General features: G+C 36.0%; 6 protein-coding genes across 10 annotated transcripts; 3 read left to right on the top strand and 3 right to left on the bottom strand.

Annotated features, from left to right (window-relative positions):
• The first annotated feature begins 2,659 nt into the window (after positions 1–2,659).
• Positions 2,660–5,220, top strand: LOC9326036 (protein AUXIN SIGNALING F-BOX 3). 2 transcript variants are annotated; one of them, XM_021011910.1, is made up of 4 exons: positions 2,660–2,857; positions 3,032–3,571; positions 3,646–4,141; positions 4,250–5,220. In XM_021011910.1, exons 2-4 carry the CDS (start codon positions 3,120–3,122, stop codon positions 5,033–5,035), a joined length of 1,734 nt encoding a protein of 577 aa, XP_020867569.1. In that variant the 5' UTR covers positions 2,660–2,857; positions 3,032–3,119; the 3' UTR covers positions 5,036–5,220. The 2 variants fall into 2 exon arrangements, with proteins under 2 accessions (XP_020867569.1, XP_002892715.1); XM_002892669.2 differs by lacking the exon at positions 2,660–2,857 and having other exon boundaries at positions 2,885–3,571.
• Positions 5,221–5,323: 103 nt separating this feature from the next.
• Positions 5,324–6,936, bottom strand: LOC9326035 (cysteine-rich and transmembrane domain-containing protein A). Its single transcript, XM_002889926.2, has 3 exons — positions 6,815–6,936; positions 6,386–6,692; positions 5,324–5,664 (listed from the first exon to the last, which is right to left on the bottom strand). The coding sequence occupies exons 1-3, from the start codon at positions 6,855–6,857 to the stop codon at positions 5,616–5,618; spliced, it is 399 nt and encodes a 132-aa protein (XP_002889972.1). The 5' UTR covers positions 6,858–6,936; the 3' UTR covers positions 5,324–5,615.
• A 2,297-nt stretch (positions 6,937–9,233) lies between these two features.
• Positions 9,234–9,750, bottom strand: LOC9328777. The gene has a single exon (XM_021013881.1). It carries the CDS (start codon positions 9,628–9,630, stop codon positions 9,409–9,411), a length of 222 nt encoding a protein of 73 aa, XP_020869540.1. The 5' UTR covers positions 9,631–9,750; the 3' UTR covers positions 9,234–9,408.
• A 1,388-nt stretch (positions 9,751–11,138) lies between these two features.
• On the top strand, positions 11,139–14,947 carry LOC9326034. Its single transcript, XM_002892668.2, has 13 exons — positions 11,139–11,598; positions 11,709–12,450; positions 12,525–12,660; positions 12,751–12,871; positions 12,955–13,044; positions 13,131–13,430; positions 13,514–13,693; positions 13,801–13,887; positions 13,964–14,035; positions 14,122–14,214; positions 14,282–14,389; positions 14,560–14,628; positions 14,734–14,947. The coding sequence occupies exons 1-13, from the start codon at positions 11,365–11,367 to the stop codon at positions 14,806–14,808; spliced, it is 2,307 nt and encodes a 768-aa protein (XP_002892714.1). The 5' UTR covers positions 11,139–11,364; the 3' UTR covers positions 14,809–14,947.
• Positions 14,948–14,986: 39 nt separating this feature from the next.
• On the bottom strand, positions 14,987–20,207 carry LOC9326033 (mitochondrial import receptor subunit TOM40-1). Of its 4 annotated transcripts, XM_021013873.1 has the most exons (16): positions 19,516–20,207; positions 18,928–18,992; positions 18,724–18,835; positions 18,517–18,625; positions 18,072–18,432; positions 17,844–17,972; positions 17,103–17,757; positions 16,663–16,741; positions 16,517–16,574; positions 16,348–16,440; positions 16,210–16,257; positions 16,013–16,105; positions 15,789–15,884; positions 15,634–15,652; positions 15,455–15,544; positions 14,987–15,361 (listed from the first exon to the last, which is right to left on the bottom strand). In XM_021013873.1, the coding sequence occupies exons 7-15, from the start codon at positions 17,209–17,211 to the stop codon at positions 15,528–15,530; spliced, it is 612 nt and encodes a 203-aa protein (XP_020869532.1). In that variant the 5' UTR covers positions 17,212–17,757; positions 17,844–17,972; positions 18,072–18,432; positions 18,517–18,625; positions 18,724–18,835; positions 18,928–18,992; positions 19,516–20,207; the 3' UTR covers positions 14,987–15,361; positions 15,455–15,527. The 4 variants fall into 4 exon arrangements, with proteins under 4 accessions (XP_020869532.1, XP_020869531.1, XP_020869530.1 ...); XM_021013872.1 differs by having other exon boundaries at positions 17,103–17,972; positions 18,072–18,435; positions 19,516–20,101; XM_021013871.1 differs by having other exon boundaries at positions 17,103–17,972; positions 19,516–20,097.
• Positions 20,208–20,847: 640 nt separating this feature from the next.
• On the top strand, positions 20,848–23,328 carry LOC9328775 (protein PARTING DANCERS). The gene is made up of 9 exons (XM_021013868.1): positions 20,848–21,399; positions 21,741–21,868; positions 21,951–22,039; positions 22,119–22,214; positions 22,306–22,400; positions 22,487–22,527; positions 22,620–22,703; positions 22,854–23,019; positions 23,106–23,328. The coding sequence occupies exons 1-8, from the start codon at positions 21,330–21,332 to the stop codon at positions 23,001–23,003; spliced, it is 753 nt and encodes a 250-aa protein (XP_020869527.1). The 5' UTR covers positions 20,848–21,329; the 3' UTR covers positions 23,004–23,019; positions 23,106–23,328.
• The last annotated feature ends 368 nt before the right edge of the window (positions 23,329–23,696 follow it).

Raw genomic sequence — 23,696 nt, 5'->3', positions numbered from 1 at the left:
GAACCAACAAAAAGCTGGGAAAAAAATAAAAGAAGATAAGAGTTCTAGAAGAAAATTACAAAAACTTTTACTGATGATAGAGACCACCAGATGATTATATTTTTGGATATTCTATGCTTTGATACCCCTGAATATTTTCCTTTTCTTACTGTTAGGTTTCTCACTTTGTCTTACAGATAAAACCAAAAAGTTTATTTTGAAAAGGAGAGAAATACTTAAATATGTAAAAATTAAGTAAAATAATCTGATCTTGGACTTGTAAATAATTTACCAGATAACTTTAACTAAGGTGACTTTTAGGGTAGAGATGGGGGTTGGTTGCACAGTAAAATCCAACTATTCAGGCATTATCCGAGTCAACTAAAACCAAGATAATGGTGAATTTTTGGGCCGATCGATGGTGAAAAACTGAAAATGGAGATGATTACTAAAAGGTGGCCTTCACATGGCAGCCATTGTAGCATATGATGGGTCAAGAGAGAGGTGAAATCATCACTATATAACCTTTTTGGATTAAAAAATAAAAACATTTTTACCAAGAGAAGTATTGGTTACATCATACATGAGTCTATTCCGACACGATATTTGACTGATACAACTTGTTTCTACATAAGAGTCAAGAGATTAGCCATTGGGGAAATTCTCAGAGGATTTATGAAAGATATTTGTTGATAGTATGTAATTGTCTATGCTCCTAAGTACTTTACGAATAATTAGTACCATTATTTTCAAAATTACTAAACTAGTGTTGTGCAAGAGAGATGACTCTAAATCTTTCAAGTCTCAACGAGTAACAATGATTTTGTTTGTGTACTCTACCTTCTTCCCTTCTCCTCCATGTAATAATCTGCAAGTGGGTCTATTATTGAGTTTGATTATGCCACCTTTTTGCTCTTTTATATTATTTTTTCTTTTCTATTTGATTTGTGTCTTAATTTTTTTTTGTCAATTTATCTAGTAGATATATGTATAAAGAACTAATACAAATAGTATAAATTCTGAATTCAGGCCGTAAAAAAACACACAATTAACCTATGATTGTTATCATTTATCTTAAATGTATCCAGTATATGACAAATCGAAAGAAAATGTACTACTTAAATTTATTTATTGTTCGAAAAAAAAAATTATTGTTTGAATATTAAACTAAGAAAATTGTTTTTTCAAAAGAGTTACGAATTAATCGAGATGGAACCCTACCCATAACCACCTTCTTTTGAAAAAGATGGAAGTTTGATTAGCTTTTGGTTTTGTTTGGTTATGAAAAAACTGTAAATAAATAAAAATGAAATGGGAGAACCAAAAAAAATAAAAAAAAATTCATGAACTTCTAATTCCGTAAAAGGTGTCATCGTCCCACGGCAAATTCAGCCCGCCTTGCTTCTCTTCTTTTTTGTTTATTCCACAATTAACTAAAATTACCGAGATAAGTGTCTAAAGGGGAATTGTTAGTCGCCGATTACACAATTAGTTTTCGGGATTACATTGTTAGTCGCCGACTTTGTGTTATGGTTTGTATTATGGCTCTTTGCATTTTTAATAAAATTTCTACCAGATGACAAAAAAAAAAAAAAAAAAGTGTCTAAAGGGGAATAAGTAACAACAATGTATTTGATGCAGTACGATACGAAAGTACGTTAGATTTTTTTTTTTTTGCCTATTGTTGCACTTTCTAACGAATCAAAAATACTGTATTGTATTTAATTAAGCAATAATAAAGTATTAATTAATCCACATCAAAAATCATTTTCACGAATACTTTTAACATTGTTGCACTTTCTAACAACCAAGAAAGATTAATACATAATCAAAAACGATTAAATCAAGAGTATGGAACATATTATTTTGGGAAATTGTTAATAATGCCACTTTTTCAATGCCACTTTTCAAAAATACTCCTTTTTAAAACCTTATAAAAAATGCTCTTAAAAATATAAAATTTACCCAAATATGTATGTAATATTATTAAAACATACACAAACTACATTTCTATGTATCTAAAATCATATAAATACTTTATAAATACCTTATAAATGCATTTTAAATACCTTTAAAAACCTTTAAAATATCTTGTAAAACCTTTGAAAAACCTTAAAAATCCTTTAAAATAACTTGTAAAACCTTTAAAAACACCTTATAAAACCTTATAAATACTTGGATCGAGTATTCAAGTAGTAGTTACAATCCATAAGTACCTTATAAACCTAATAAAACTTTATAAAAATTTCAGATTTAAAAAGAGGTATTTTTGAAAATGGACATGTAAAAGAGGCATTTTTGAAAAGGGGCATGAGAAAAGGGGTATTTTTGCTAATCCCCCTATTATTTTCCTATTGGCCATGAAGCTTTTTACGTGGCAATTTGGTAATAATATAAAAGGACAAGGGCAATTTATATGTCCCTTGCTCTGACATGCATCACTTCACCCTTTCTCTTTGGCGAAAGGTCTCGTAAACCAGTGGTGAGCAACACATGCCATAACCATACCACTCTTCAACGGTCAAGATTCCTTTTTTGGTTATCCATTGAACCAATCTCCACCGTTGGATCATCCGACATGACCAAGATTAAACTTAACCATGGTTAGTTTTTGGTCAGCTAGGTTAGCAGCTTCTCCCTCTGGTTAAATTGTTTGAGAGTTTCTGGTTTTTTGCTTGCGTGATCTGTTTCTCTCTCTCTCTCTCTCACGCATCCAAATCTTTGATCATCTCATCATCATTGGACTTGAAGCTAACTCCAGATTCATTATTTTCCAACGTTTTACTCGTTGAGTTTTTCCAATTCTTCTTCTTCTTCAATCGAATCATCAGCGAGTTTGGTTCCGACGACGATCTTTAGTAGCTTCATAAGCTTCGAGGTCTTGAAACTCATTCCTCGTAGATCTAGCTCATTTGTTTTCATGTAGATCTGAATCTTAATCTCTGTGTTTAGTTTATAAAGTTTCAGGATCTGTTGAATTCATTTCTTTCTTTTTTCGAGCTCGAGATTTTCAAAATTTGTTTTGTGTAATTTGAATCTGGCTATCTTGCAGATTCTTCAGGTTCACCGGAACTATTTTGTGAAGCTTCACTGAGCTGAGCTTGAAGTCAATTCCTCTGTTCAGCAATCGATAGAGGAAGATGAATTATTTCCCAGACGAGGTCATAGAGCACGTGTTTGACTTCGTAGCTTCTCACAAAGACAGGAACTCGATCTCTCTGGTCTGCAAATCATGGCACAAGATCGAGAGGTTTAGTAGGAAGAACGTGTTCATCGGAAACTGCTACGCCATCAATCCAGAGAGATTAATCGGGAGGTTTCCATGTCTCAAATCCTTAACTCTTAAAGGGAAGCCTCATTTCGCTGATTTCAACTTGGTTCCTCATGAATGGGGAGGTTTCGTGCTTCCTTGGATTGAAGCTTTGGCTAGGAGCCGTGTAGGGCTTGAGGAGCTGAGGTTGAAGCGAATGGTGGTAACAGATGAAAGCTTGGAGCTTCTTTCACGTTCTTTTGCAAATTTCAAGTCTTTGGTCCTTGTCAGCTGTGAAGGGTTTACCACTGACGGCTTAGCTTCCATTGCTGCTAATTGCAGGTAAAAGGCCTTCCTTTTACTGGCGTTTCTCGAGGTTTTAAGTTGTTTTTAAAATGTGTTGTCTTTCTTATTAGGCAACTTCGTGAGCTGGATCTGCAAGAGAATGAAATTGATGATCATAGAGGTCAATGGCTGAACTGTTTTCCAGATAGCTGCACAACTCTTATCTCGTTGAATTTCGCCTGTCTTAAAGGAGAGACCAATGTTGCTGCTTTAGAGAGGCTTGTTGCAAGGTCGCCAAACCTGAAGAGCTTGAAGTTAAACCGTGCAGTACCTCTTGATGCACTTGCAAGGTTAATGACTTGTGCGCCGCAGTTAGTGGACTTAGGAGTAGGGTCTTATGAGAATGAGCCAGATCCTGAATCTTTTGTAAAACTCATGACTGCCATTGAAAAATGCATATCGTTAAGGAGCTTGTCAGGCTTTTTAGAGGTTGCTCCACTCTGCCTCCCAGCGTTCTACCCGATTTGTCAAAACCTTATCTCCTTGAACCTCAGCTATGCAGCCGAGATCCAAGGCAACCACCTCATTAAGCTTATTCAGCTTTGCAAGAGACTTCAACGGTTGTGGGTAAGTTTTATCTCACTGTCTCTGTTTACTGTCCTGAAGAAAGAAACTAACTTGCTAACCTGACAACAAATGGGTTTAAGATTTAACAGTTTTTTATGGTTCCTACAGATATTGGATAGTATTGGTGACAAAGGACTTGCGGTTGTCGCTGCCACATGTAAAGAGTTACAAGAGCTGAGAGTTTTTCCCTCCGATGTACATGGTGAAGAAGATAACAATGCAGCTGTGACTGAGGTCGGACTAGTTGCAATCTCCGCAGGTTGCCCTAAACTTCATTCGATTCTATACTTCTGCAAACAAATGACAAATGCAGCGCTCATAGCCGTGGCCAAAAACTGCCCAAACTTCATCCGGTTCAGGCTATGCATTCTCGAGCCACACAAACCTGACCACATCACATCTCAATCACTAGACGAAGGCTTTGGTGCGATCGTACAAGCTTGCAAGGGTCTAAGACGACTCTCTGTCTCCGGTCTCTTAACCGACCAAGTCTTTCTTTACATCGGTATGTACGCGGAGCAGCTCGAGATGCTTTCGATAGCTTTTGCGGGGGACACTGACAAAGGAATGCTCTATGTGTTGAATGGATGCAAAAAAATGAGGAAGCTGGAGATAAGGGACAGTCCTTTTGGGAACGCTGCGCTTCTTGCTGACGTGGGTAGGTACGAAACAATGCGATCCCTTTGGATGTCGTCTTGTGAAGTAACCCTCGGTGGCTGCAAGAGGCTCGCGCAGAATTCGCCACGGCTCAACGTAGAGATCATCAACGAGAATGAGAATAATCGGATGGAACAGAATGAAGAAGACGAAAGAGAGAAGGTTGATAAACTTTACCTCTACCGAACAATGGTTGGGACTAGAAAAGATGCACCACCATATGTTAGGATTCTTTAGTCTCTCCCATTTCCCACTCCATCCTACAGGACCATCTTGAATCTCTCTTATGGTTCATGTTGGTTTTTTGTTTTAGGCCCTTGATGTTGTTCTTTAGCTCTTTCTCCAATTTTAGGTGTACTTTGCTTCAGACAAGAACTGATTTCTTTGCAGCTTCATGTGTTTTAACCATTTCTTTCTGCTCATATTTAGTTACATGCTACTTGCTTGTTTTTATCTGCCTTCAATGTAGGGTATCAGTTTTTGCCTTTTATCAAACTTGTGAATTAAAAAACAAAGATGAACAAATACAAATGTTGCATTTTATTATACCATAATTCAGCCTTTGAAAGAACTAAAATTTGGGTAAAATAACAAACATGTTTTCCAAATAATACATAAAAATTACAGAGAACATCCACAAGGAACCTATTTATCAAATCCATGCTCTGGATGAGTGCACTCTCAAACAAAGAGGTGAACATCAACAGACAATGAAACACGATAGATAGTACATAAGACATTGAGAGTTATGGCATATGTCTTCGATTAGACACATAATGCTGACAGTAAATGACAAGATCCACAGAGACGGGCATTCTCAGAAGCAGCATTCCTCCAACAAACAGCAACAGCAGAGAGCAGCAAGACTGCCATTCGCAACCCGCAAAAAAAAAGGATTCCGTTAATCACAAGTCGTAACAACAACTCTAATAGTAATATATAAAAGAGTTTCATTAGAGTGAGCATAAGAAAAGCCGCAGATGATATAGACACTAGAATTTCAAAATCCTACATTTTATCTAGAGATTTTATACATATATTTTGGGGTCAAGAATCTAAAATAAAAACCATTAAGTAGTTCTTAAGAGAGCCACTAGATGCAATGAAAAGTAAACGATCATGTCCATAAAAACTGTCTATACATGAATAGATAACAAATTGACAAGAACCTTCTTTAGAAGATCAGCAAAGCACTCAGAGAACTAAATCTAAGGATTAATCCGAATCTCTTGTTCTAAAATTCCGATCAAAGGCCACCAAACAAAGTGAAAAAGAAGTCAAGTCTGAGTTCCCAACGAAACTCTGAGTTTCACAGTAGTTGTCCAAATTCAACTAACATTATGACTTATCCATAAATCAACTCAAAGGAATCTGGTTCTGATCAGGATCATAATATTCCCAAATTCCATAGACCAAAACACTTGTTCAATGAACCCTCAACATAACATTAATCAGTGATCAAGCATAAAGCTCAATCATAGCTTTAAACCGACACAATGAGTTAAACAAGATTGACCAAAAAAGCACAAAGAATCGAATCACAAGTAAACGGAAATTAAAAGGCGGGAAGTGGTAGAGAAGACGAACCAGCCACGGACGAAAGAGAAGCAACCAGAGTCAGAATCTTGGTAATGGTGATGATCGTGATGACACTGATTGTAATTTTGCGGCGGAGGAGGAGGCGGTGGTCCGTGATGATGATGAGGATAACCTCCTCCGGCGAAGTAACCTTGATAACCGCCTTCGTAAGGACGTGAAGACGGTGGTGGATACGGTTGATATCCTCCGTGAGGCTGAGGCGGAGGATATCCTTCGTGATGCGACGGTGGAGAAGGATATCCCGGAGGCGGCGGTGCTGATGGATAACCCGGAGGAGGATAGTGAGATTGGTATCCTAATTCGTCCGATCAAAAACAGAATTTAGTACTTTTTTGGAATCGATCAAAATCAGAGAATCAGAATTCAAGGAATCGAATCGAAGAGAATCATAAGAAGAAGAAGTGATTAAGAACGAACCTGGAGGAGGATATGATTCCGGTGGGACTTTGTCGTAGCTCATTTTTTTTTTTTTTTTTGTCAAAAATCAATAATTTTCACTTTTCGAATCAGAGAGTTTGGGATTATCGGAGAAAAATAATAATATTTATTGAAGTGCCAGGCTTTTCCTTTCCATTTAAGTAAAGTCACGTGTCACTAAAATCATGTTGCTCACGTTTTTATTGGACTTGGGCCCGACAATAATTTATATATTCGTTTGTACCTTGTTTTAAGTTTTGCTATTGGGCCTAGCTACTTACTTATTTGGGTGCGGAAAAACACTCACGAACAGACCTCGCCGCTTGCTTTGATCAGAGAATAAATACACATTATTTTTGGATTTCAAATAAATTTCGAAAAACAGAATAAATCCTAATAAACAAAAAACTAAACTCAACAGTTATTCGGTTGCTAAAAGCCTAAAACTGTCGATCCGAAAAAAAAACTTGAAACCCAAATTATCCGATTCAAAACAGAAGGCTTTGCTCGACCCGGAAAAAAACATGAAACCCAAATTATCTGATCCAAACCAAAAAAGCTTTGCTTAGACTGTCGACCTAAGAAAATTTGAAACACAAATTATCTGATCCAAAATAGAAAGATTTGAACCGTGGATATAAATGCATATGATTGACGAATTTAATTTTTTTTTTTTTTAAACAACGGATTGAGATTGTTTTTAATGTGGAGTGTATAAAAATGTTTGGATGAATATTTGATGTGAAACAAAGGAAAAATATTTGAGGTCAAAAAAAAAGAACAGAAGATCATAGTCGTCTGTGTAACAGCAGAGACATGTGGTGCCAATCCACGCGCTCTCTCTCTCTTTATTATACCGAACAGTCAGTCATTAAAAAATGTTCGCTCTGCGCTCACACACTACTTCCATTTTCGTCGTCTCCGAGCATGAAAAAGGTAAATTAATTTTTTTTCAACTGATGATATTAACATCAGTTACAATATATAATTGATACAAATTTTTTTTTAACCTATGCAAAATATTTGCATCACCACTTATCTCACTTATATAAGTAATGTAAAACTAATTTGCATCAGTTATAACCAATTCAGATATTAAAAACAAGTGACACAAAACATATTATTTTTGTAGTTTACAAATGATTGTGTGAAGATGAATAACTTAAAATGAGTTTGAAAAAGCTAGTTGAATGATATTCATTCGTTTGACGAATTAACACATTCCTTGACCCACATATGAGATATTCAGCTCACGAGTGTTCTAAAACGTATTTCGTACAAATTTTTACTGATGAAGTTGAAATAGTTTGGTGCTAGTGCTGTGAAGATGGTCATATACTACCTCAATAAACCACGTCGTTTTCCGGCGTCAGAGTGAGATAAGTTTGTTCTCTTTGTGTCTGAAACTATGATTTTGTTGCCGAAAACTATAATCTTGGTTCGAAATAATTTATAAGTTTATTGGACAAATTGGTGTGTTCTTCCGCTGTTGTGTTTTGGCATTTAGTTTTACTATTATATTTTATTATTACTATTATTTATTTATTTCATAATCATTATAATGGATAAAATGGCATTTAGTTTTACTATTATATTTTACTATTAGTTTTTCTTTAACAATATAGTAAATATAATCAAAGGATAGTCTTTAAAATCGAAAACTTAGAGAATGGATGATTTTTTTTAATCAAAAATACTTCTATTCAAACTATTGGTTAATTATACTAAAATTTTCTACATGGATATAACTAATGCCATCATTGATGCATTTGGGACCGTCAAAAACCAATAATGGGCTAACTCTCAAAACTGATAATGGGCCGAAGTTATAATAAATACTCGATTGCCTCATTAGAGTTGTTTTCCAAAGTCCCACATCGATAATTCTGGATTCGCTCGCCCTCACATGATGCATATTTAAAATATTCCCTAGCGTTTATCCTCTTAACCAATGTTAACCGGTTAGCCATAAACAAAGATAACCGAAATTTTTGTTCGAAATAACATATCATTATCCAATGCTTGTTCGAATTGTTAGATTTTATTTTTAACCTAACAAAATTTCGAGACAGAACCATCTGGAAATTGAATTTGTAAGTGCTTTCTAAACCAAGCCAGAGTCTAAAAAAAAAAAAAGTTGTTTCTTCTTAGCCTTCTTCGTAGCTTTTGATCGGCAGCTCTACTATTGGCCTCGAAAATCTGCCCCATTTTGGTGGAATGATAAGTTGTGATCTTTTCATTGCAAATCCATACAATCATTTGTATAATTTTATGGTTCTAGATGTTTTTTCCCCCAAATTTTTAAAGTTTATCATATAACTGTCCTATGATTAAAAGAACCATGTCGTTTAATAATTTAATTTGACATATCTTATTTAAAACTCTATATATAATTTAGCTGTTATATAGTTGTGATCCATCATTCAGATTTCATGTTTACCAAAGAGTTGTGATGTGTGAATAAGAACACAATGTTAAGAAAAATTATTTTTTAAGTAAATGTTGAAAACCCTTTAGCCACAACTAATATATAAAAGCCCATGCATACACTACTGCGCATGCATTTTGATCGCTAAACACAAACGCTTTGTTTTTTACGGCGAGAAGCAGTGGAACACAAAACTCTCATAAACACCCCCGCCGGAGACCCGGAACTCATTATCCGGCGGAGATTCCGACATACAAGGATAACTATTTCTCTTCTCTGGTCTCTTGCTTGAAGCAGAGCCTAACCTCATGCCCTTTCCGGCAACGGCGGCAGCTTTTTTCTCCATTCTCCGGCGGTTGACATACTCTTCCGATATAAAGACATCCATTTGAAATACTTTGTGGAAACTAGAAAGGGATTGAAGAAGTACTGGGAAACCTTTGGGGGTGTTTTAGGGAAATAAATGTTTTGATTCACAGTTTGTAGTTTGTTGAGGAATCAAAATGAAAGTATGTAATTTATAGATGGCGAAAAACTGTGGGCGTTAGGTTCCATGTTTTGTTTGGCACATATATTAACTAACTTAGACATATTCATTATGAAAGTTTTCCATAAAAGATGTTTTTTGCCCGTTGTATATGTGTACTCGTGTTGAATGCTACATAGTTAATAGTTTTGTGAAATAATTTAATAAATAACTAATTACTAGAACCTAGTTTTCATGGATTTGATGGATTCTTTTTTCAAAGGTACGTGACATGATAGACCCACTATTTCTTCTGATTAAAAGATGATCTTTTTTTTTGTTGCAATTTTTGGCTGAATACATATTAAAAATAACTTTTATTACATCACGTGAATGTATCATATGATAAACAAATACAAAGAATGAGATAGTGCGTTATAATTGACAGCAAGAGAAATAAATATCACAATTTGTCGCTTTATAATTAATAATATGGTTAAAGCAAAACAATACTAAAAACAAGTGTCTTTTTCAAACATTGTTAGAAAACACAAATACACCATTTGACATATGATTGGTAATCTCGAGAATCTACTAAAGCATGTGATAACACAAATATCATTAGAATTAAATATTACTCAAAAATCCAAAAACTGTCCAAGGAGCCGTAAACCATGCAGGCCACAGATTATATCGAACGACAAGTGTATGAAGTTTTCAGAATGAAAACCGCTCTAGAACGTAACGCCTATTTACTTTGAGCTCTTTATCCCTTTTTTTTAACGTGTCACATGTGCTTGTCTTTGGTAAACTACACTTTTGCCCTGTTCTAACATTGGTTTATTGTATCGAACGGGAAGTATAAAATGGACTAATTCATGGTCGATATTTGACAAATCAGTGGATTAACCAATGTTCGTTAAAAGTCCACAAATTGATTTGATGCATGCGTGAATTCAGCTTATTTAAAACTTTAAGGAGAGCCGATATGCAAGACTTTAAAACTATAACTCTAGTCCCTTTTATGGCGAATCCACAAAATCCAAACCCTAATTTATATCAAAATAGCAATGTTAAGTAAAATGAAACAATGAAAGAGCCTGATGGCATTAGATATTTAAATATATATTAACGTACAGTATGTGAGTTTATGTATATATAGTTATATACAGATATATTAAACTTGTGGATATATATATATAAACATGGATTATTTTGTAGAGTTTATTCTTTGAGTTTATCTCCCATCCCTCTATTGGGCCAATTTTAGGCCCATGCTACCCCAATCTTACGCGTGTATGAAAAGATTTGACGTTCAAGTAAAGTTCAAAAACGACGTGTAGTTCATCTCTAAAACAAAAGAACGGAAAAATGTTAAAAATGCAATTTTTTTGTTTTGTTTTGTCGTTGCTCCTTCATCAACCACGTGTCATTACTTTACTGGTTTAAGCAGGAAACGAAATATTGCAAAGCTAAACTGATAAAGCTCCTTCCACCCACCGCCATAGCCATTTCTTCTTCTCTGTAGTAGTCCACATAGAGAGTAAGAGACAGAGCTCAAGCCACAGTCTCACTCTAGATAAACTAAAGTCGAGATTTTGATTGGACCCATGATTTTCATTCGGAGAAATTGTTATCTTTGGGCTTAATCGGAAAATGGACGTTCTCGCCTTATCCTCTTCCGCTTCCGCCGCTTCTCTAGCCGGAAACTTCCCGTTGTTTACTTCTAGGGTCAGAGTGAGAAGAAACCGGGAGAATTTATTCGTTAAACAGAAGAAGTTTTTAGTTTCAGCTTCGAAAAGAGAAGAGCCTAAGCTCAATGAATGGGATCAAATGGAGCTCAACTTTGGCCGTTTACTCGGAGAAGACCCGAAATTGACTTTGGCTAAGGTGAGATTTCGTAAAAAATGGTTCTTTGAATTTTTGAGATGAAATTCGATTGTTTTGTCTTTGGATTTCTCTATAGACTGATGATGTTGTTAATGGTGAAATTCATACAGATAGTGGCTAGAAAAGTGAATCCAGAAGCTTCTTTTATTGAAATTGAGAAATCTTTCTACAAGAACAAAGGTAAAATTCCTGAAGTTGAAGAGATTCCATTGGATTGGTCAAACGATAAGAAGAAGAAATCTACTAGTTCACTGGATGGGTTGAAATTGGTAAAGCCTGTTCTTAAAGACGGAGTCAAGTTCGAAAAGCCGGTGATGAAAAAGCCAAGCCCTGTTTTGAAGAAGCCATTGGTGGAGGCTGCTGCTCCAAAGGTGCAGAGATTGCCTAATGTTATATTGAGAAAGCCGAGTTCGTTTTATACTAGTAATGATGATGATGAGGAGTCTAAGTTGCGGTTGAAACCGAATCTGACACTGAAAATGAGGAATGAGAGAGAAAATGAGAGGTTTAGTGATATGACATTGTTGAAAAAACCGGAACCAGTGAGCGTAGATGCAGCAGAGGAAAGTTCTGAAGATAAGGTTATCCCTGATGGGTTAACTATGGAGGAAGGAGGACAAGAAGATGTAACATATTCAGAGTATACTCTTTTGGAGAAGCCAGAAGCAAGGTCTAAGCCTGAGAACATAAAAGAGGAAGTTGGAGATAGCAGAGCAGTGGAATCATCAGAGATAGAAAACAATTCGATTCAGAAGCCAGAAGCAAGGCCAGAGCCTGAGAACGTAGATAATAATGTTGGAGATAGCGGAGCTATGGAATCATCGGAGATAGAAAACAACTCAATTCCAACTGGTATAGAGACAAACTAAGACCATTTTCAAATAGTCTAACTTGGAGCTGATTCATATGTTTGTTGTTTTATCAAGAAATGCAGCTTAACTGCGAGAGGTCCTCGGGATCCTCCGAGGAGAGAACCATTAACAGTGATCCAATCGAGAAAATTCTTTCGAAACCAATTTCTCAAACCATCGTAGAAGCTTCTTTACAAGGGAAACCACAAAGGTTAAATTCTGGTTTAGTATCTTGATTTTGAGGAATTGTGCTTTCTTTCTCCTTTTTTCCAGTTTTGACTGACTGTTACTTTTGTTATAGATTAGACCCGTCTTCTGTGGAGCCATCAGTTTCAGACAAAGGACAACCGTTAATCGTGAACCATGAAGGTCGCCAGGTCTCTGTTGAGCTCAAGGGCCCTCCTACCAGATCGTCCTTGGAGGTTCAGAACTAACACTCTTTTACTATTTATTCGTTCATAAGATAAGTGGCATATGATAAACTCGCTATGTGTGATTTTTATAGGAAAATGATTGGAATGAGGCAGAGTCTCTAGTTAAAACAGAATTACGAGCAGATGTTGAGCTAATAAGTTCAAGCACTAGAGGATTTGCTGTAAGTAAGATTTGTACTCATTTTCTAGTTTCATCTCTTTTTTGTTTACTAATATGTATTCTTTTCTATTTAAACCCTTTTTACAGGTTTCCTATGGATCTTTGATCGGATTTTTACCCTACCGGAACCTAGCAGCAAAATGGAAATTTCTCGCATTTGAATCATGGTTAAGAAGAAAAGGTGTAGATCCATCACTGTATCGACAAAACCTTGGGGTAATCGGAGGTCAAGATGTCACAAGTAAAGCTCCATCTCCAGATTCAAGCTTAGATTCTGAAGTCGCTACATCGATCAACGGAGAAGTTTCTTCTGATATGAAGCTGGAAGATCTTCTTATGGTATATGACAGAGAAAAGCAGAAGTTCCTGTCATCTTTTGTTGGCCAGGTTTGTCAAAAAAAATCTGTAACTTTTATTATCATACATGGAAATGCTTGTTTTTCCTCCCTAAACATTTCAACTCAATGCAGAAAATCAAAGTGAATGTTGTTATGGCTAATCGAAACTCAAGGAAGCTTATATTTTCGATGAGGCCGAGAGAAAATGAAGAGGAAGTTGAGAAAAAACGAAATCTTATGGCTAAGCTTCGTGTTGGGGATGTTGTGAAATGCTGCATCAAGAAAATTACTTATTTTGGTATTTTCTGTGAGGTACTACACCGGAGTTTATCATATTTTTGTAGTAACTTCTTGCTAATAGACCCACAAGAACAGAAACCAGTTTGTTGTGTAAAACTAATAAGTCTTGGTTGAAACAGCTAGAAGGTGTCCCTGCATTGGTTCACCAGTCAGAAGTTTCATGGGATGCAACTTTAGACCCTGCTTCATATTTCAAGATTGGTCAGGTATATATCTCGAACTATCGTAAACGCTGCTAAGGAATAAAACTGTTTGACAAACGTTTCTTTTTGGTGTTATCAGATTGTGGAAGCGAAAGTGCACCAGCTAGATTTTGCTCTTGAACGTATCTTCTTGTCGCTAAAAGAAATCACGGTGAGAAAGATCTCTCAAAAGTTTATCTTGTAGCAATTGGTAACTCATTTGATACATATCTAAACCCGTTTGATGTCTTTATGCAGCCTGATCCTCTAACCGAAGCCTTAGAATCTGTAGTTGGTGGTGATAATGATCAGTTGGGGGGACGATTACAAGCAGCAGAGCTCGACGCTGAGGTAATAAAGACCTTCTGTGACTTATGTGATGAAACCATTATTACGGGCTGAAAACTTTCTTCTACAGTGGCCTGACGTGGAATCTCTGATCAAAGAGCTGGAAATGGTTGAAGGAATCCAATCAGTATCAAAAAGTCGTTTCTTCTTGAGCCCGGGTCTTGCTCCAACGTTTCAGGTACACTGTTTAATCGCCTAAATGCATATACTAAACACGAAAACATCTGACAGACCAAATCGCTGAGATTTTAAGACTGTTGTGACTTCCTTAGTGAAAAATGTGAAGTTTCTATGTATTCATCGGAATCTAAGATCTCTGCTGGTTTTGTTTTCTTTCTCTCTTTGTAGGTTTACATGGCTCCAATGTTTAAGAACCAATACAAACTGCTTGCTCGAGCTGGAAACAGAGTACAAGAGGTAAAAGAAAGAAAGCGAAAGATCTAACTTATAACATCTGTGTATAAATCTTGGATGATGATTCAGTTTTTTTTTTTTTGTTGGGACGGTTTTGGTTTATTGCAGCTTATTGTTGAAGCATCGTTGAGCAAAGAAGAGATGAAATCTACAATCATGTCTTGCACCAACAGAGTAGAATGAGAATATTTTGAAGAATGGATAAATGATTCCACTATTTTTTTGTATTCTTTAAAGTGGTATCACTCAAAGACTTACCAAGTGTACAACAACAACATATGATTTCTAATGCAATACTTCCTGAGCTTTTATGATGTCAAAACAATTTCCCCACAAAAGCAAGAAACTGGAAATGTATAGGTGAGGAATGAAGTAGATTATATTAGTTCTTGTGGAAAACAAGAAAATATTTACAGGCTAACAAATTGCTAACTCACTTGACAATGCAGTTGCACCAGTCTAACCCACTCAATATCTGAATCTAACCTAAACAAAAAAAGAGTCTCTACTCTGTACTAGTTAATTCTTTTCTCCATTCATTAACATTATATGTAGTCTTTGTCCTTGCTCATCTTTTTTGCAGTTCTTAACCATATATTAAGCTCAAACCAAGCTTGCGATCCCTGTTCTTACGACCCAAACTTGCAGATAGAAGACACTCGAGACCCATAGTTAATTTTTTCCGAAGAAATGCAGATACAACACCGTTAGAATCAATCTTTCCCTGGACAGTAGACTAGAAACAAAAGCTCATATTACTAGAATTAAGATGAATTTATATAAAGCTTTGTTTTCAATTCCATTAAAATCTAAAAATTAGCAATGTTACCTGTTTAGAAATCTTGCATTCATATCCAACACTAGCTATAACATCATCTCTTGAAAAGATGCTGTACTCAAAATCAGTGGCGAGTGAAACCTGATTATGAGCAAAAAATACATGTGTCATGGTTATTATCTCATCTCTACAGAGTTTAAAGATAAAATTAAATGAGAAAGGCGCTTTACCTTTTTTCGCAGAGGCGACCTGTTAATAAAGAAAAGTTCTCAATATGATTGATAAATAAACAGTAAAAGCTTTCACCAATATAAGATACGATCCTAATTTTCTATGAATGTGAGCTATCTAATAAATTGAGTAACTGACTGAGAAGAAGCATTACCATCTTATCCGTCTCGTATCTTGCAGCATAACCTAACTTTGGATACACACTGCACCAGAAGAACTCACCACCCAAAGATAGACGAGGTGTCACACGCTGTACAGAAAATTACTATCAGCAATTAAAAAAAAAAACAACTTTTACAGTTTAATATGATGCAAACAGTTTATTCTTTTTCTTTTGTATTTGTGAGCTAATTGTTATTGACAAGCTTAGAACACAACTGTGAGTAGCAAATTTACCTGGATATATGTTGCTCCAAATAGGCCGATATCGCTATCGCTCCCAAGTAGAAGTTGAGCTCTGTAGTTTAGAGCCTACAGAAATGTGAGCCAAAAAAAAGGTTCAAGAAACTATTCATCAAAACGTTCATCAGTCATCACAAAGATAGCAAATCTTCAAATAGAGATAATTTCCTCACCAAGTATTCAAAGCCCGCTCCTGCCATGTACAAACGTGCATTTCTCAGCTGGAAAAGAATGTAAGAGAACACATTTTGTCAAGAGAAAGATATCACCATAGAATAATCACATAATCTCTAGTAGCAAAAAACACTTACCTCAGTCATTGCAACAATAATCAAATTATCAGTTATGGCCTTCACACTCGCAGTTAGTCCACCATGAGTATTAACATATCCAGTAAATTCCAGCTGCAACAAAAGATTTATCTTTTGAATTCCACAAAGAAACAAAAAGGTCTTTTTTTTTGTATTTTTCAAACGAAACCTTTGGGTGAAAGTAGTAGGAGGCACCAAGCTCATAATGTTCTGGCTCCGTCCTTGCACTGTTTGACACAAGAATAAACGGGCTTAACGAGAAATTCCAAAAGAGAAGGACAAAAATTGTTTGCAAATGTAGTCTTGTAAACTCACCTGATATGAAGCTTTTCATCAAAAAAGGCAGGGTAGTAGTCTAAATTTAAACCCCTGAAATAACCACGCTTTAAGAAGTCTGCACATAAACAAAAATTTGGTTTTGACTACCAAGACAGACAGACAGACTTTGAATCAAATCCGGATCAATTTAAATCATAGTAGATAATTTCTACTGTAGGTAAGACAATCATGAAACGATTAATGGAAAACAATTAGAAGAAGCAAAACAGAGTACCCTAAAGTGCTCGAACTAATTGGCCAATACAAACATAAGACAGCTAAATCTCTAATACAATGCCAGACTCATCTATCTCCACACTGATCAAGAAACCCATATATAGATGGAGATATCCGGGAATTCAATAAGTTATGTACAGTGGAATTGCTAAACAAAGAGAATCTTAGAAGAAAGAAATCGATTTATGATGATACTTAACCGCAAGCTTCGTTATCGACGAAGTGATATCCAACAGGACGAGTGAGGTTCGAGTTATCAACTTTCTCAAAGGCTTCTTTCGTCGTTAACGGTGGTAAGATATCCGCCATCGCCGCCGTTATCTTCTTGGGTGGTAGAAACGACAGGGTTTGCTTCCAATTTAGGGACAAGCCTTTTTTTTTTCGTTTCTTTGTTTTTTGGTGTAAGTGGGTTTGGTCTTGTAAGGGTTTTGACAAGGGTTTTGACTTTTTGTAACTATTGTCCTGATGCTGGTTTTCTCCGGTTCGGTCTTTAATTTAGACATGGGATTTCGGTCGGGTTCAACATTTTTAACTTTTTTTGTGATTTTTTCTGAGGTTTGAATAGATTTGTTTGAGTTTGAAATCGCATCTTGTTAACATGGAAGATGATGGGGAAAGATCAGAAGATACAAAACAAAGATAGGTTTGCTTCTTTACCTAAGGTAGAAATTATCAATTCTTCTACCCTAGCAAAATGCCTTCAAAACTACAAAGTCTTTCTTTTAACTCCCGAAAACATAAAAACAACACTTGAGAGTTGAGACACAGATTGTTCATACAAAAACCAACCCCAACCGTATTTACATTTGAGTGCAATAAAAGCCACTGATTCACTGCCGCAGGTCCTTCACCAACCTTCACAACCATACCACCACCAAGAGATTACAAGGAGATAATATTAGAGTAATCACTAGGCAATGTGAATCATGTTCTCAAACAACCTCCTCTGGAGCAAGATCAAAACTTTGCCTCCAATGGTGAGTGATACAGCGGGCATTGTTGAGAGTTTGTGCACAGTCCACTGCAGACTCTCCCATTGGGCTGGGAAGGAGCTCGCATAGCTGTTAAAACTAAACAAAAAACAACAGCATTAGCAAATGTTCAGGATCAGGACAAGAATGATTCAACTCTGTTTGACCAAAAACATTGTAATGGACACTAGTTTTTACCTCATTGATGTGTCAATATAATTATAGGCTCTTGAGTCATGTTCTGCCTCAACTGGCTCTGTATCCACACAACTGACATGCAGAACATGCAGCTCCAACATTATTAGACAATTTGGCGTTTCCCTTGTCCACCACCAACTCAATGCCCAAACTCAGCGATAAGAAAAAAAAGAATCATACTAAATAAGAACAGGCCCCGAAAAAATAAATCATTCTAAGATGAAGATTTGGACTTAATTGCAATGTCTACGGATTATAACTTCTCTGTAACATTAATGAAGCCATTGGAACTTTACCTGACACCATTTCAACCATCGAAAGTGCACAGACCAATCTGCGAGCAGATTTTCTTCTGTTGGGTCTGCTACATGCAAGGGAATGAATAGTAAGTCAAAATAGTTTGCACAACGTACAATTTGTCACAAAGATTTTTAATATAACTTACCTTAGACAAAAGTTAATCCAAAATGGTCTACCCGTATTGATCCAAAACACTCTTGCTGACTAACAACTCCAGCTGCTCCAATAGCATGGTTTATCATGGTGATTACAGTCTACGCAAAGAAAAACAAAAAAGACATCTTAGCATGAGATTAAAACTACAGTAGTGTAGTAAACTCAATCCATTAAGGAGAAGAAAGTGCAGGCATACCAAACAGGAGCGGCCTTTCCAACAGAAATCTCTTGGAATCCAAGACCAAAGATACATCAAAGTTAGCTACAAAAAAAGTTATACCGGGCTCCTTGGTTGCCTCGATAAATCCCTGATGAGATAGATAATGATAAGGAAGGAAGGTCAATGATGTAGCACAAAGGCATGGTAAGAGTGTTGAGTAGGGTAGGATAGAGAGTTCACCTGATCCTTGACAACTAAATCAGGGGCAATTGCCCCAGCGCCGTAATGAATTGCAGCGGATTTTCCTGCATCAAAGACCAGCGTGGTGAGTTATAACTTCACAGCTCAGATCAACAGTGATGTTGCACCTTTTAACAACAGTGACAAAGATTCTCTACACGTTAAAATGAATTTTAGAAGCTAAATTGAATTGCCAGTTAACTGTAAAGTATCTATCTACCAACTGCTAAGCAAGGAGACATCAATGAAGCACATCCCAAAATTTTAAGAACACTGAAAAATACTAAAAGGACATAACTAATTCAGGATATACGAGCGAGAACAATGTGAGAAAAAGCAAGATTTCGCAGGTTTTTTTTTTTTTATCACCAAACGTCTGAATATCCAGAAATAAAGCCAGCAAACCTTCGATGACAAGACTCTAATCACACCACAAAGAAAACAATCAAACCATTCTAAAAAACTAAGCCAATCCTTTGAAGTTTTAAACTTTAAACACACCCCCAAAAATGGACATCAAGTAACAATCACAAGTTAAGAAATGGGAAATGATACTTTTCTGCAATCAATTCACACTAAAGCACGAACCTTTCGATTCATTAGAAGAATCAAATCTTGTGCAGCATGGTTTCGAATCCCCGAACGCATTGCTAAGCACGAAGTAAATCAGTCAATTGAGCTGGAAACGCCGCGAGTTGCTTCGGGTAAAAGGGAGTAACGTGAGCTATAAACATGGCACGGTCAACGAGGTCTTTGGAAACAGAAGGGTCTAAGCCAATGCCACCAACGGAGGAGAAACTGAGAGCTGCTTGTTGCTGAAAGAGATCGACGGAGGTTTTAAATGGTTTGTAAATCAATTGGAGCTCCGTTTCGTAACTTTCTGAAATGCTGAGAGTCTCGGGGCTCCGGCCATTCTGGAAGGTTGAGATTCTCGGAGCTCCGGCCAGATGCCTTTAAGGATTTTCCGGCCATTATCGGAGGTTTTGAGAGAGAGAGAGAGAGTGAGAGAAAGAAAGAAACCCAAAGGTTTAGATCTTTATTGAGCTAGGCCGGTTTAGGATTTAATGTATCCTTTGGTTCTATCCGGTTAAGATCAATTTATTTATGTTTTTTTTTATAATCTTGTACAGTTTCACAAGTAGTTTTTTAGTTCTATCCGTGTGAAAACCGAAAATCTAAAGAGTTTTTACTTGGTGCTTCCAAAATCTTTAACATTTTTAAACTAAGAAGCACCACAGAATTAACAAAAATCAACAAATTTTGTGGATTAGGCTTCATGTTGTTTTGTTCTTGCGATAAATTTATAGCATTTTTGTTCCACTTCATCTATATCTTAGTCTCCGTTTGTTCAATATACGTAGTGAGTTTTGTATTTCGTTATAGAGATTGGAAACAAAGTAAGTTAATTCTTGTTACTATCGTAGTTTCATTAATTTTTTCTTTTTTTCATAGTTTCATTTTATTTACTTTATTCAATTGTGTGATTTTTATTTGAAACTTTTAACGTCGTTGGTGTATTGACATCATACATAATGACAAAAAAACGATAGTTTTATTGATTAACGATTTTCGGTTGTAACCACTCCAAATGAATTGAGACTAAAATTAAAAGGTGTTGTCAAGAAGAGCAAAACGTTCCAAATTTTCATGTTCCTCTATGTAATAACATGCCTCTATAATCTAAGACATTAACAAAACAAACGATCATTACTAACAAAGTTTAAGATGATTGAATAACATTTTGTTATTGTGAATGTAGTAGATAGAGAGATTAACAAAGTACCTGGTCGTCGTTGTACTTGTTTATAGCCAATCTCGAGAGTCGTTGGAGCAGAGCTCCATCGGTATCAGGTTCGTGAGTCAAGTAATTGTCATCGAAAACCACTTGTTTAAAACTGGAATCTTTTCCTATCTTGGAGAAGTCAAAGTCGAAATACTGGTAACAAAGAATACATATAAGAGAAGTAAAAAATCTAGCCGCAAAGAGGAAAACAGAGAGAATTTGGATCATACATACTCCGTTTCTTTTGAGTTCTTCCTCTGGATCGTAGTCGGACGAAGAATCGCTGGATGTGTCTTCTTCCTCTTTTTCTTCGACCTGAAGCTTCTTACCCTTCGAATCAGAGTGCTCTCAGATACACAAGTAATCGCGGGAGACATTATACCCTAAATGTTCTATCCTTTTTATCTCCAATTTTCAAAACCACGCATTATACAGTACATTGAATTCAGAACCGGCTCATGAACCGGTTTATGAGAACCAAAGTCAGAGCGATGTGGGACAGAAACAACCGGGATTTCATTATTTCCTTAATTAATTAATTAAATTTATATTCAAATTTTGATAATTTTTCGCCATCCGCCAATATTTTCGAATTTCAAAAACTCTCGGAGGTTCGTCGATGGCGACGGCGGGATCAAGCTACAGTGTCTCAACAGATCATCAAGTTCCGTCATCTCTCGTGAATCTAGGTAACTACTCTTCTCCGTTATCAAAATCTCCGATTCACTGAATCGTTAGAGTCTAGGGTTTGCAAATTTTGGTGTCGATTTTATAGTTGTGATTCGAATCAAATCTAAGAAACTCTTTTTAAAACTTGAATTAGACTCTGTATCTGCTCAGGTTCTAGTGTAGAAATGTCGATAAGTGCTCGAATTAGGCAATGTGTGTTTAGATTTTGATTACTGCGAAATTTGGGTGATGAGTCTAATGTTTAGTAAATTCATGTACTTGGATTGTGATTTATAGCTGCCAATTCTGATGTATAATCTCTGGAAAGTTATATGGCGTTCTGATATTAATTAAGTGACAGGAAATGGTGCTGGTGTTTGTATAATGAGCAATGCATGGAAAGATGAACAAGAACCTTCACTTATCAGTTTCATTTCTGCCTTTCTTACCGCAAACTCTTTCCGGCTAAACTTTGTCTCAATCCCCCCGGTATGTGCCTTCTTTCTCTGTTTTGATTCTTTTGGAGAATTGGATATCTTAGCTTAAAGAATTCACTTGTTTGCTGTGATAGGATCTGATCTTCAATTGTGGAGGTGTTTCTATTGCTTTTGTTTTTGTTACTAAATGGGATTGTTCCACTGTTGCTTCCATCTTCAGCAGGTCTATTTAATATACTTTCAAGCTTTGTCTATTACAGTCTCCTATATGTCTTCTGATTTTGTTGACTTAACCTTTGTAGAGTAAAGAGGCTGAAAGGGCAATTTGCGCAACTTTATGTTGTTGTCACACTTTCAACTAAAGCGCAGAGTGATTCTTTCATGCGATCTTACTTCCAGTGAGTGGTCTTCTACACATCTTTTTTTCCACTTTGCAAAAATTTGCTTATCTTTCTTGACGAAAATGAAGCTTCATAAGTCTTTTCATAGATATGAGATGGAGTTTGGGAAACCTGCGTTTGTACAAGTCATTGATGCTGAGATGGGATTTGAGAAGATTGTTAAGATTGCTCACTCTCGTGGAGGTATCAAATTCATTTGTTTAGTGTTAGTTAAAATACTCTATAGTTTTTCGAGTGAGTAACTGATTAGGTTGAAACTTGAGCTTCAGTGTGCAAGCAACAGAAGGTGGCATCTAAGCTCAAGGTTGAGGTAGGTTCTCAAAGATCATTTGTTATAATGATCTGTTTCGATATTTGTTTTATGGCATCTCTTAAGCTTCTTTCTTTTTCTTTCGTGTGAAGAGAAAGCGAACTGTGCAGGATACAAACATCTTCATCAGATTTGTCACATCCATACCCAACATTAACAAACATGATGCAAACACGGTAATGTTTTACTTATGAGCAGGTTCAAGTGGTAATTGCACTTTTGATACTATTGAAATACAATTCCAACTCCAAACTTTAAACCTGACTGTGATTTTTGCCTCTGCACCATGAATTCTGCTTGCTTACTTATGTTCTCATTGATTACAGCTATACCAAGCTATTGGTTCAATCGAAGCAATCGCTAAAGCATCCAAAGAAGACATTTTAGCAAACACAGATCTCTCTTCTGAAAAGGCTGAGACACTCACCAGGTTCTTCCAAGATCCTGAGTTCTACCTCAGTCCCAAATTCAACTGATGACTGCAGAACAGTTGTAAGATCACAAGTTATTGGCTGCATATAAACTCCATAACGTCTTAAGAGTTAAGACTTATCCATCTTTATTCTTGGCCGTAACAGTTTCTAAAGGTAACACTCAAAGACTTTTCCTAGTCCTTTGCTATGGCTACAATACATACACCTATAGGAGCCAGTACCGGGTAAGTAAAATGACTCACTTCTTTACCTTTTTGCTAGCTCTGTCTGACTATCAGTACTTTTCTTACATTCCTTCCTTAAAGGGTTTTGACTTTAGATGATGTTTACTATTTGAACTTAATCAATAAAGATCTGTACCAAAAAATTTGATGTTTGCAGTAATTAATTACTCGAAGTAACACCAAACTAAATCATGAAAACGTTTGGTAGATTGATTGATAAGTTTGATAGTTAAGCACAATAAATGACCGCACTTGTTTTCTTTTTGTTGATGTTTAGGATTTTGGGTTTCTTTGATCTTAAGCAAAAACGACAAGCTAACAAAACCCATGTGGAAATATTTAGAAATCTTAGGTGGGGTTTTTTGAAATTCGAGGAATTTACCATTTATACCTACAAAAATTGATGCAAAATACGTGTTATGAAATTTATTTCAAAACTGATCTATATAAAGATATATTTTGTTAGAAAAGAAACCATACTAATAATATATTCCTTTACAAGAAAAAAAAA

This window comes from Arabidopsis lyrata (genome assembly GCF_000004255.2).
Source record: "Arabidopsis lyrata subsp. lyrata unplaced genomic scaffold ARALYscaffold_1, whole genome shotgun sequence".
Taxonomy (NCBI): Eukaryota; Viridiplantae; Streptophyta; class Magnoliopsida; order Brassicales; family Brassicaceae; genus Arabidopsis; species Arabidopsis lyrata.
The sequence above is the reverse complement of the archived record's forward strand: the minus strand, read 5'-3'. Positions and strand labels throughout refer to the sequence as shown.

Bases quoted from the DNA above. Each gene is read 5' to 3' on its own strand.
- LOC9326036 (XM_021011910.1), top strand. From the start codon at position 3,120: ATGAATTATTTCCCAGACGAGGTCATAGAGCACGTGTTTGACTTCGTA. The intron at 3,572-3,645 runs GTAAAAGGCCTT...CTTTCTTATTAG, and splicing joins TCCATTGCTGCTAATTGCAG to GCAACTTCGTGAGCTGGATC. The intron at 4,142-4,249 runs GTAAGTTTTATC...TGGTTCCTACAG, and splicing joins AGAGACTTCAACGGTTGTGG to ATATTGGATAGTATTGGTGA.
- LOC9328777 (XM_021013881.1), bottom strand. From the start codon at position 9,630: ATGGATGTCTTTATATCGGAAGAGTATGTCAACCGCCGGAGAATGGAG.
- LOC9326035 (XM_002889926.2), bottom strand. From the start codon at position 6,857: ATGAGCTACGACAAAGTCCCACCGGAATCATATCCTCCTCCAG. The intron at 6,693-6,814 runs GTTCGTTCTTAA...CGGACGAATTAG, and splicing joins GGAATCATATCCTCCTCCAG to GATACCAATCTCACTATCCT. The intron at 5,665-6,385 runs GTTCGTCTTCTC...TGCGAATGGCAG, and splicing joins TTCTCTTTCGTCCGTGGCTG to TCTTGCTGCTCTCTGCTGTT.
- LOC9326033 (XM_021013873.1), bottom strand. From the start codon at position 17,211: ATGGCGGATATCTTACCACCGTTAACGACGAAAGAAGCCTTTGAGAAA. The intron at 16,742-17,102 runs GTTAAGTATCAT...GTTTATGTGCAG, and splicing joins CGTCGATAACGAAGCTTGCG to ACTTCTTAAAGCGTGGTTAT. The intron at 16,106-16,209 runs GTGAGGAAATTA...ACATTTCTGTAG, and splicing joins GAGCGGGCTTTGAATACTTG to GCTCTAAACTACAGAGCTCA.
- LOC9326034 (XM_002892668.2), top strand. From the start codon at position 11,365: ATGGACGTTCTCGCCTTATCCTCTTCCGCTTCCGCCGCTTCTCTAGCC. The intron at 13,694-13,800 runs GTACTACACCGG...TGGTTGAAACAG, and splicing joins ATTTTGGTATTTTCTGTGAG to CTAGAAGGTGTCCCTGCATT. The intron at 14,215-14,281 runs GTAATAAAGACC...TTTCTTCTACAG, and splicing joins CAGCAGAGCTCGACGCTGAG to TGGCCTGACGTGGAATCTCT.
- LOC9328775 (XM_021013868.1), top strand. From the start codon at position 21,330: ATGGCGACGGCGGGATCAAGCTACAGTGTCTCAACAGATCATCAAGTT. The intron at 22,040-22,118 runs GTCTATTTAATA...TAACCTTTGTAG, and splicing joins GTTGCTTCCATCTTCAGCAG to AGTAAAGAGGCTGAAAGGGC. The intron at 22,215-22,305 runs GTGAGTGGTCTT...GTCTTTTCATAG, and splicing joins TTCATGCGATCTTACTTCCA to ATATGAGATGGAGTTTGGGA.